The sequence below is a fragment of the Engraulis encrasicolus genome, chromosome 12 (assembly GCF_034702125.1).
Source record: "Engraulis encrasicolus isolate BLACKSEA-1 chromosome 12, IST_EnEncr_1.0, whole genome shotgun sequence".
NCBI lineage: Eukaryota > Metazoa > Chordata > Actinopteri > Clupeiformes > Engraulidae > Engraulis > Engraulis encrasicolus.
In genome coordinates this window covers 17,919,348-17,931,590 of record NC_085868.1, presented here as the reverse complement: position 1 = coordinate 17,931,590, position 12,243 = coordinate 17,919,348, and the positions used below count along the sequence as shown (strand labels likewise).

At 41.0% G+C, this 12,243-nt stretch overlaps 1 protein-coding gene across 3 annotated transcripts; it reads left to right on the top strand.

Annotated features, from left to right (window-relative positions):
* The first annotated feature begins 5,277 nt into the window (after positions 1-5,277).
* LOC134459381 (uncharacterized) lies at positions 5,278-11,676 on the top strand. 3 transcript variants are annotated; one of them, XM_063211725.1, is made up of 11 exons: positions 5,278-5,336; positions 6,399-6,460; positions 6,574-6,692; positions 6,826-7,236; positions 7,621-7,864; positions 8,076-8,213; positions 8,984-9,121; positions 9,278-9,495; positions 9,581-9,734; positions 10,084-10,190; positions 10,902-11,676. In XM_063211725.1, exons 2-11 carry the CDS (start codon positions 6,415-6,417, stop codon positions 11,211-11,213), a joined length of 1,887 nt encoding a protein of 628 aa, XP_063067795.1. In that variant the 5' UTR covers positions 5,278-5,336; positions 6,399-6,414; the 3' UTR covers positions 11,214-11,676. The 3 variants fall into 3 exon arrangements, with proteins under 3 accessions (XP_063067795.1, XP_063067796.1, XP_063067794.1); XM_063211726.1 differs by having other exon boundaries at positions 6,552-6,692; positions 7,654-7,864; XM_063211724.1 differs by having other exon boundaries at positions 6,552-6,692.
* Positions 11,677-12,243: the final 567 nt, after the last annotated feature.

Below are 12,243 nucleotides of genomic sequence, written 5' to 3'. Positions count from 1 at the left end.
CAGGCCTTTTCACTAACGAGCTAAACAGCTTAGAACTAAAGGTGGAGGTGGAAAGGAAAAGTTCCGGAACACTCCATGCCAGCCGCCATCTCCTGCTTATCTGACTCAGTGTCTCTGTCTACACTGTAACAAATAGCTGTTTATTTACGGCAATTCTGCAACAGCATTCTACTGTTTTTCGAAAAAACAGACAACTACTGTGAAAATATTACTTTGAGTCACATATTGAGCATAAACAGTAAGTACTGCACAATAGCAGTATTTGCCGTTGTGGAAAAAACTAGAGATGCACCGGATCCTGATTTTTAGGATCCTGCCGGATACCAGATCCACTGAATAAGATCCTGCCGGATCCAGAACCGGATACCGGATCCTACAAAAGGGTTGAAACATATAGTCTACTCGCACACGTGGGCCCTTTTTATTACGTTGGCGCAAACTATTTTTTAGACTCATTGGCTTATTGCCACACTGCCTGCAATAGCCGCTTCCAAAGAGATTTCACTCCATGCAGTGATTGGGGTTGTGAAAGACTGAAAAGCCTAGGCTAGACATGCACCAGACCCTGATTTTTAGGTAACATGCCGGATACCGGATCCACTGCTTAAGATCCTGCCGGACCCGGACCCTGTGAAAAACTCTATTATCCTGACGGATCCGGATCCGGAACCGGATCCGGTGCATCTCTAGAAAATAACAAGTTATTTTAGGCAGCACCATTGAAACCCATTCATCCTCCACTTGTCCGTGATCACCATCAAACTTCAATACCACCTGAAGAACTGAAGTCATTCTGACTGGTTAAAGATTATCTGATACTATCAAGCATGATGAAACAATTTCTAAGGAAACTACAATACTTAAAAAGTGCTTGATGCAGCAAAGTGTGAGTAGCACATGCATTTTGATAGTGATGAAAGGGTGAATGGCTGAAACATTTTAAGAACTTGTAACACTCTTGCAACAAGCAGCCCCATCTAAACCAATCTGCTAATCAGTGCCTGGCCTCACCTGAGTAGGGCTGTTATGCCATTATTCAATTACGGGCGTCACCTGCCAAGGGCCTGATGACTCTGGTCACATGGTACTCTTGCACCTGTATATAAATCTGGACTATCAACACTTCAGTTGCTTGCCTGCCTGCTGGCTGGCCTGCATGGCACAGCATAGCACTTGTTTGCCTACAAGCTTGCCTACAAGCTTGCTTACAAGCTTGCTTACATGCTTGCTTACATGCTTGCACACTTTCCTCTTTGTGAAAGTTTGCTGTATGTGGCATCATTTGTGGCATTGTTGCATATAATGTGCCTGCTGCAAATTAGGCATTGCTTTGAGAGCTAGCTTTTAGTGCTGCTTGTTTGCTGTGCTACTTGGTGCAAATTACTTTTTTTAAAGACTGACCAATGCTATATTCATCATTGGCTCATCAAGAGATACAGTAAAAAGCCCACCTTGCACACTATCATTGTAACATAGCACTGCGTTCTTTTATTTTTATTCATGCCCACACTTTCAAAGGACCACCGCAAACCATTTTCTCAATACAGCATAGCGCCATAGTATCATGCTCAAGGCACTCCAGTCATGGTGAACGATGGGAGGGTGGGGTGGTAACATGGCCAGGGAACGTTCTGTAGAGTACTGTTATTTAACAGTTCAATTGCTGCCGAAAAAATATTATATACTGTGATACATTAAACAGCAATGAGCTGTATTTGATTTTGGGTGTGAAATAACAGTAGAATTACAGGTAAATATAATTGCCAGTAACTGCCGTTATTTTGCAGGGAAATTTTCTTAGAGTGTACCTGTCTGTCTGACTGTCTGCATCAGTAACTCTGTCTGTCTGTCTGATTATCTGTCTGTCTGTCTGATTGTCTGTCGGTCTGTCCGTATGAGTGACTGTCTGTCTCTCTGTCTCTCCATCTGTACACTGCAAATTATTTGGTTCTTCCCAAGAAAAAAAAACTTAAATTTAGAAGTGCTAGATATTTTTTCTTGTTTTAAGAATTGATTTCTCATTTTAAGAATAGTATAATCTTATATCAAGTGAAATAGTACTTCTTTGTCTCAAACAGGCAGGGAATCCTAAAATGAGACAGTTAACACTGAAAATGAGATGTATGACGCTTCTCCTCCTCATCATCTCCTCTCCTCATCAAAATAAGTCTTGTTTTAAGATTCAATAACAAGCTCAACATGCTTGATTCAAGAGTCACAGAAAAATGATCTTAAAATACACGTTATTCCTCGGATTTTAAGGAAATTACAAATGTTTGTTCAAAACTGCAAGTCTGAGTCTTACATGACATTACATTGCATTTGGCAAATGGGTAACACTTTCTATGAAGCCCATATCTATAGCGCATTATGAGCGCATTTATAACATAGGCCTATTATAATGCACATTATAATTACTTCGCATTACGACTACACCGATGATGTTTCATGATGCTTTATGTTAACAGTAATGAATAACCATGAATCTAGCTTATAATACTTTATAAATCCAAGGGTATTATGAGTGCTCATGACTGGATATAAACTACAGGCTGCCTGATGGGTCTTACAGTACATTATGGTGCATTATATATGTGCATTATACAGTGCATTATAGATGCATCCATATGAACTTCACTTTACTTAGAGCACACATTGACGACTTATGATCTCACATGAAACATTATAGCATCGTATGAGCCCTTATGACAGTTTATCATCCAGGTCTGTGCATAGAGGGGTATAGGTACTCATAATGTACTATAAGCCCCATCAGGCAGCCTGTAGATAGCCAGTCATGAGCACTAATGACACCCTTGGATTTATAAAGCATTATAAGCTAGATTCATAGTTATTCATAACTGTTAATATAAAGCATCATGGAGCATTATGAGTGTAAGGTTAAAACATAGGCTCTGCGCAAAGGGGTAAACGCATTGTCTCTTATGTCACAATGTTCAGTGTGGATCATTTTTGTGATATCAGCCTGTCCAGTTAGGAAGCAACACTGCGAGTCCATTTGACTTCTGTTATGCACATTTAACAAAAAGGAGAAATGGTAAAGGTAATATAGCCTAAACAAGCCCCAAAACAGAGTTATCCTGGTTTAACAGCCTATCTCTCTTTTTCCATCCTTTCTGGCTGTTTTTTGGTCACATGCATGTTTTCAATGTCCCACCCCTGGAGTTACCATGGGTTGGGATCACCATCTCCTTCCTTGTAACAGATGGCACAGGAAAAGCACTGCCAGAGCCCTGAAAAATGAGGTTTGCAGGGTACTGATGTGCATGTTTCTGCTCAACTGGTCAGAAATAGTCTTCATGAAGTATGTTTGAGGGCCTGGTATCCACAAGTGAAGCCTATGCTTACAAAGAGGCAAAGAGCAATTTGCATGAACCAAAAAACATCAAGAAAGGCACATTCACCACTGGTAACATTGATGCTGTTGTTTTCTTCACATGTGAAACTTCAATTATGGTGGAAGAGGGTATTGGCCTGAATAATAAACCCACATTACAATTTTCTAAGCATAGTAGCAACATGTGGATCTGATTTGAAATTGGTGCCATGCACATAAAGTTAACCGATTTATTGTTTACACTTGGGTCATCCAACTTGCTTGACCTTTGTCTCTTAGGTCCCTTTTGCTCTTTACACCACCTTATTGTGACACATTAGCAATATTTATGATTAGAAAAGTCAAGAGCTAGATGAAAAGTGTGTTAATATTAAAGGTTTATTCATTTTCACACTTTTTTTTTTTCGTGAAAAACGGTTTGAAAATAGCACCCCCCATCAATATTTTGTAACCTTTGACCTGTATTATGACCTTGAACCATTGTACTTGCATAGTTCAAAGACCTAAGATCATTAAATTGACCATTATGAACATAATCTATGTGTTGCACTGGGTCAGCAATCGAATGCCACAATTTTTTCCCTTAAAAATCGATATTTTGTAACCTTTGACCTTTATTATTACCATGACATTGTACTTGCATATTTCAAAGTACAACTGTAATATGATATGCCACATGTAAGATCATAAAATTGCTAATATGGGAAATAATTAGTGCATTGTACTGGAACAGCAGTTGAAAAACACGTATTTTCCCCTTAAAAATCGATATTTTGTAACCTTTGACCTCTATTATGACCTTGACATTGTACTTATATAGCTCAAAGTTCTACTGTGATACAGCATCACACATTTTAGACTATTAAATGGAAAATCATGAGCATACTCATGTGTAGTTTTGGGATAACTGTGGATAAGGCAGTCATGGGTGAGTGAGGGCAGTCATGGGTGAGCGGTTAGGGCGTCAGACTTGCATCCCAGAGGTTGCCGGTTCGACTCCCGACCCGCCAGGTTGGTGGGGGGAGCAATCAACCAGTGCTCTCCCCCATCCTCCTCCATGACTGAGGTACCCTGAGCATGGTACCGTCCCACTGCACTGCTCCCCATGGGGCGCCACTGAGGGCTGCCCCCTTGCACGGGTGAGGCATAAATGCAATTTCGTTGTGTGCAGTGTGCTGTGTCATAATGACAATGGGAGTTGGAGTTTCCCAATGGGCTTTCACAGTTATAAACTGGCGAAAAACGCATGTTTTGGGGTGGGATAAGCAATTTCTTGGGTGGGGGGGTTGGAAGGTTTAAAAAAAAAAAAAAAAATACACAGCAGTGCTTCAAACATGTGGTAGCATCAGAAAATCAGGGCTATTGTGGTAGGCCTATTTGGTAATTACATCCCCCCCCCCCCCTAGTTTAATGTGGCGAAAAAAAGAGTTGAAAACTCTAAAATCCTTTTCACATCCATCGATACCACAGTAAACCCAAAAATCCGGGCTGCGACTATGACTTGCATTGATATGGCTTAATAAAACTAAGACTAAGCGAGCGCAACAAAGACAAAACAAATCCAACACCTCCAAGCCGCCATGATGCCAGTCAACTTTCGCTCGCATTTCATTCATTCATCAATATGATTGATCCTGACTGCACTGAAGCTGGCTGGTGACCTGCATGTGGTGGATCACTGGGGTGGATAGTCATTTGTATTTATTATTTTAAAAGGAAACATATTCAGTTTCATTTAACTTAATTTATTTTAATATGATCAATATGTTGTTGTGAAAAACTTGTAATATTTTTTAAAAGGTCATAATACATTATATTTTATTCCCATCCTCGGTTTACGTCATCCAACGTTCCGACGTCAATTGCGTCAGTGCAAGTGAGAGTTCAAGGTTGAGTTTCAAACCACGGGAGTACCCTCATACTCTACGCAGTAGTATTGGAAGACGAAGAAGACAGGCGAAGAAGCGGCTCAATCAAGGTAAGGGAGCGTAACGTGTATATATATATACATATATAATTGTTATTTTCTCGCTAACATCAACGTTTTATTAAGGGGTTTCCTGTGACTGTTTCTCAAGTCGACTGGACTGGTCACTTGCTTAGCACGCTAGCTGGCGTTTGCTCGTGGCCAACTTCCAGTTTTGAAAAAGGGATTATGTGGTGGGTGAAACCCAACCCAAACACGTTCGCGTTATTAACCAGAAGTGTGTACGTACTTCATATGATGGTATATGTTATTTTTATTGGATGCATGTACTTTTTATCGCTGTGGTATATTTTGGCCAACACTGAAACAGCATGTTTTTTCTAGCTGACTAATGGGGCACTGCTAGCAGAGTTGGTAGCCTTGTCGTTTGTGCGGCCATTTTAGCATTGGAAACACCCGCGGGCATCTGTTTCCGATTTGAACAACCAAATGCGTGATGTTCCGAGAATACACACGGTTATCTTTATTAGATGCATGTACTTTTTATCGCTTTCATGTATTGTCGTTATAGTTTAACACTCAAACGGAACGTTTTTGGTTATGGCTAACATTCAAACCTCATGTTTTTGGTTATGGCTAACACTCAAACCGCATGTGGCACTGCTAGCAGAGTTGCTAGTCCTGTCTAGAGCCGTCTATATACGGCTCTGGTCCTGTCATTTGGCGGCCATTTTAGCGTTAGCAACGCCCGCGGGGATCTGCTTCCGATTTGAATAACCAACTTTATGCATGATATTCCGAGCATACACAAAAGGTTTTATTTGTGAGCAAATGTGTGTATGTTGCTGCTAAAATTAACAGTAGCTATGTCCGAGAATGGGGGCACGCTAGCCTGGTTATAATCGACTTTCAAAGGTGTTGCGTGAGGGCACGGCCTGGCTTGGGGCACACTGACTGGATTGTTAGACCGAAGTCAAACCAATTGGCTAGAGCTCTAGTCTGGAATTTTCCATCACGACTCGCTCGCTGTCTGCACGACTACAGAAGAGTGTGTGCATGGATATCCACGTTTTTCCCCGCTAATTAATTCTGGCTTTGTGTTTTTGTTTATAGCCTGCCGCCTAACCTGATGACAATGGATGGCTTTGATGAAGCCACTCGTTCGGTATTGGAAGGTAAAGATTTTTTTTAGGTTAAAGGGACACTGCAGGAAATGTTCAAAAAGGTATTGCTTGGATTTTTAACTTGACTCTACTTTACACACAGTGTTTTTATTTGTCGTCTACAGCTGCAAGTGTTGACGAATGCACCTTGAAAGCCCTTAGCCGAGAGGACTTGCAAGACCTTTTTCCTGGCCCTGAAAACTTTCTTAGAAGGAGAAGAATTTGGGATTTTATCAATGAAAATGTAAGTTACATCAGATCTATCTATACATCTATGTATGCACTATGTACTTTATGAACATTAAATTGTATTAAGCATTAACCATATTTCTAATTGTCCCAATGCATTTTGTTTTCTTCCTGCATTATTCTAATAGTCTGGAAATATAGACCAAGATTCAAGTGCTTGCAGTGAATGCAGGAGCATGCCCTCAACTACTTCTGCGTCACCATGCCAGCTTAAGACCTCCACTCCCACATCAGATGAGAAAAAGATGAAGATGCCAGACCCTCCAGAATATGTCGTTTACACGGACTCAGAGTTGGATTTGGTACGGGCTCAATATTTTGCACTCCTTCAGAGTGGGAAGGAAAGAGGCTTCAAGATGTCGAAGGAGCTGTGTTGCAGACTAATAAGAAACACCATAACAAGCATGGTTGCAATCCTTCGCGCAAGTCCGATGGGAAAAGAAGCAAGCTATCCCTCAAAGCTGGAAATGAAAGTCATGTCGCAGAAAATAATTGAGTACTACCCCATGTTGCGTGATACTGATCCAAATATGCCACATGTAAGTATTGTTTTATCTCGTTTTCTTAAAAATATGTCTATTTGCCTTCTAGCTCTTTTGTAATGTCTAAAATGCCTCCTGCTACAAGCTCTAACCCACCACCGTGTGTGTGTGTTGAATACGGTACTAGCCATCTACCTGGACTGTGCATTAGGACTCTGATCTGTGCCATACCACTGTCATATGAGGACTCATTCTTGCACTAAATTAACAGTAAATATTTCAGGTCACTGAAATCCTTGCTCTCTACCACAAATCTTATCAACTTTGTGGATGACTGTTTCTTTTCTTGAAATGTGTAGTATATAGCAGTACTTTTGTGCCAGGCAAATTAACTTTCTCTTCTCTACTAAACCAAAACAACCAACGAACTGGGGAAAAAAGATAGACTACTTAACTAGCATTCTTTCACCACAGCTGACGGTCTACACAAAAATGTTCAAGCGACTCCAGAATATGAGATCCCCATGCAGGAAGAGGCAGGGCCCCGTTCTTCTGAGAGGCCCAGCAAAGACTCTCTTCAGTGAAGACCAAGACATTGACACGGATTTGACAGACACGAGCGGATCGGCTGATACAGTCATTCTTGAGAGCAGTGAAGACCTCAGTGATGACAATTGCAGTGCAGGTATGCAAAAGTAACAATTACTACAGTCATGAAACGAAACTAGAAGGTTTTTGTTTATCTTTTTAAATTTATATTCATTTTATTTTTTTGTACTTTGTTGAACCAAAGTTGCACTATGCCTGATTTTTGGTTGTATTCATTTTAATAATTGTGTTTGTGTGTGATTCCTTCTCCTCCTGCTGCTCCCCTCCCCCCCAATTATTTCTCGAAGTGTCCCCAGCACGAGATCCCCCTGTGCCAAAAAAGGCAAAGAGTGGCACCAAAGCATCCATTCCATCATCCAGGTCTTCCTCACCGGCACCCAGGACTGCAATTGCTTCACCAACCATGCCTGCGAAAGATGTTGCTGGTAAGCCCTCCTCAGCACTTTCCAGCATGTAATCCTTGTTCATAAGTTTTGCAAAACATAACTACGTGTCTGTGTGTGCGTGTGATCTGGCCTGACAAGCCAGACTAGAAGTGAATATTTAGTCCAGCCCCGATCAATGACTCATCGGAAGATTGTTGATGGCAACAACCAGTTTTTCAAACTGTCTATGCCTATTGGCCAACGCTTTGTCATAACTCCCTGAAAACCCCGCCCGAAAGATTCAAAACATATATATCCCCTGCGTTGTGATTGGTTTGCCAGATTCAGGGCGTTCGGACATTGTCTGAGGCTATACCCACTCGCAGGCAAAAAATAAGTTTTGGTCACTGGTGGGTGGTGCTAGTTTAAAGGGACACTGTGCATGAAATGGTCATAAAAGGTACTGCAACTATGCTGATCATGGAAACTGTGTTGCCTATTGTGAAATTTGATCTTTACATGAAAGTTTACTGAGTAATAAACACATATGTTCTAGTATGGTCCAAGCAGTCATTTTTGCAGCTAAAAATGGCTATTTTTGGAAATTCAAAATGGTGGACCATGGAGAAGATCCCCCTTTTCATGTATGAAAAGTGCATTTTTTTCCAGTCATAATGAATGCTTAGAATTTGATGGTGGCGGTAAATATTCATGAAAAAGGAAACATTAGTGAATGGGCAGCATGAATTCTGGAAATAAACAACTAAAAATCTCAGTGTCCCTTTAAGAGATTATAATTTTTCTGTATTTTTCCCCTATTATTTCTCAAGCGTCCCCAGCACGAGATCCCCCTGTGCCAAAAAAGACAAAGAGTGGCACCAAAGCAGCAATTCCATCATCCAGGTCTTCCTCACCGGCACCCATGACTGTGATTGCTTCACCAACCATGCCTGCAAAAGATGTTGCTGGTAAGCCCTCCTCAGCACACTTCCCAGCCTGTAGTCCTTGTTCATAAGTTTTGCAAAACATTATTATTTGTATTTTAACATTTTATTATTTGTATTTTAAATTTTCACTGTTACAATGTTAACATTAAAATGTATTTGTTTTTATTGTTGTTTAAGCGGGTCTCGACAGTCTGAAGATGCAGGCCAGACACTACAAAACCTTGAGCAACATGTACAACAAGCCCAATGCAAAACCCAATCAAAATGATGTGGCGCAAATTCTGGACCTCGAGTTCGAAGCCAGACGGGCCTTTATCGATTCAGATGTTACCAAGGAAGAAGACCGACCTGCAAAAATCCTTGATGCATATCCATGCTTTAAAGATGTTCGAAACGTATGTTTGGTTTTTTTCTTCTCATCTGAACCTCAATTGCTGTGTATGTTGTAAGCGTTTTGAACAGTGTTTTATGATGTTTCAGGCCATGGATGAACTACGGCGCATAGTAGATGGTACTAACCGCAGATACATCGAGGACGTAAGAGGAAGATGGACAGAATTCTGCACGAAGGTGCAGTTCTATAGCGTGTGGAAGAAAGTCCTCAAACCCCCTTTTCCTTTGGATGTTCGCAGTGGTAAGTTGCTGTTCCATATTTATATGCAGTGAATGCCTAAGCCCTTTTTAAGAAAGGTTGCCCTCAGAATATAAAAACCTAAATATATTAGCCTCTGAAGCACATAAAAACATGCAATAAGTTGTATTTAAATGTTGAGACCCTCATCTTGCATTGGAATGTGTTCATTTAACTCTTAACATACCAAGACTTTTCATAAAATTGTCTCGAATCTCACGACCCTGAATGTTGTGAAGCGCCAGGGCCAATGTTGCACAATGCAATGTCCAGCATCAATGGGTTAATGTAGAGCCCTTTTCACATGTAATAATATTGTTACAGCATTCTGACCATTCTTTCTATTCTTTAGTGGATTTCACACTGGCCCTCTTCAATGCACTGCCACCCCTCTTCCCCTCATCCGTTTTGCCACCAAAGAAGCTCGCTTGCAGTGAGGCACTTATTCATATCTTGAAGGTAAGCAAATATTTCCCCAGATTTATGCGAATTCATTAATTCACAAAACTGCAACAAAAAATCTAAAACTTTTCATCAGCTTGTCTGTTATTAATCTATACTACATTTATTACATGATGTGTCTGTTACTCTGTCTGTTTTTGACACTGCTGAGCTGACCAGCTCTCCACTTCTAAGAGTCTTTTTCAATGTTCATATGTGCGATTCTCTCCCTTGCTCATGAGTTCCCTCCTTCGTCGTTCACACAACTGCAATCATGTTCTGCACTTCCCTACACAGTATGTTTGATATGACTGGTTCTCGGTATACCCCCATTTTTATTTCACATTTCCAGTAAGGAGAACGAGGAGACAAAAGGCTACTGTTTATTTTGAGAAGGTTGAACCCACATCATTGCTCTTGAGGCGTTCAGCTCTCCTTTTTGAAGGGGCTTTTCCATTGTTCAGTGGGCAAACCTGCATGTGCTGTTTCAGGCCAGGGCCACCAGATGAGGGAACTGGCCAGTGACGCAAAACATTGAGTTCCAAGCCATTTCAGGACAATAAAAAAGTTGTGTGGTGTTTAAGTTGTAGGAATCATACTTGATGCATTCCTCCCTCCCCTGTTGTAAATAAATGTTTTTAGAATCTTTAAGTCTTAAAATCTGCAAGTTGCCAACGTTAAACATTTGTTTGTCTTCTCTCTGCACATTCTTTTTTTTTTTTGCTCCAGTCAAACGAAGACCCTGCCCTCTACCTGCAGAAGCGTCCTCTCTGCTCCCCAGTTCTGCTGTTTGATGGCTCAACTACCATTGTGGCTGTGGGTAACGTACCTGTTACAACCCTCAAGCAGGAAGATTTTTCAGAGGGGATGTTGGTGTTGATGGCGTACTATTATACATTGCACCTCACATACCCCAAATGTGTGGCAACCCTGCTCTCTGTTATTCAAACGGAGGTCATTGGTGACGCCCTCCATGATAAGGATGCCACTAGTTCATACAAAAAAGCAATGGCCGAGTGGAACGCATTCATTGAGAAGTAAATCTGTCAGTTGTTGATTACTGATTGTTACTATTGCATTGTTTTGTGTGTTTCACAAGTTAATTGCTGTTTTTTTGTAATTATTCAGTGGGTCTAAGGTGTTGGTCTTTGACCAATACCCCACCGCAAAGTGAAATTGAGGCAGTGGCTGAGTCACCGGGAAAACTCTCCTGCTCACTTTGAGTGGCTCAATTTTACCTCCGAGTGGGGTATCCCTTAATAACGCCTGTATTTCAGGATACAATGTTGGAAAAACGCTACCTCATAATGGCAGAATTTAATTTCCTTTTATTACTGGGGTTCCAGTACATCTAAGTTGTTTGTCTTAAACATGTACCCCAAACCTAAGCGAAATTGAGTCACTTGCTATAGTCCCTCGAGTTGTGCAAGTGAGCAGAAAAGTTTTTCAGGTAACCCAGCCACTGTCTTAATGTGACCCATCAAAGAGCAGAATAGAGAGCGCGCTTCTGTACAAGACCGGGTTAAAACAGTCTTTGTGTTGCCAACCCCCATCACAGCAAATATGCTCAGCAAAGCAATTGTCACCTATATTACCATCTTAAAGTAGTTGATGTACTCTAAGGTTACTATTTCAAGGCTCAATTTCACCTGGGAGTGTGGTATACCTATCCTGTATTTCAGCATACAGTGTTAAAATGCTGCTGCATAAGGGCTGAGAGAAATGTGAAGATTTATTCAAAGGCTGTATTTCAGGATGCAATGCAAAGCAGCAAAATGATCTCAAACGTTTTTGCTGCCAAATTAAAGCTCGATTTCACCTGGGAGTGGGGTATCCCTTAAGTTATACCCATCCTGTATTTCAGCATACAATGTTAAAATGCTGCTTCAGAAGGACTGAGAGAAATGTGAAGAGATGTATCAAAGCCTGTATTCAGGATGCAATGCAAAGCAGCAAAATGCTGCTTCGTAAGAGGTGGGAATTGTGAACCCCACCCCAAAGTGAAATTGAGACAGTGGCTGTTTCACCTGGAAAGCTCCTGCTCACTTATCCAAGTCTAGGGACTTTAGTG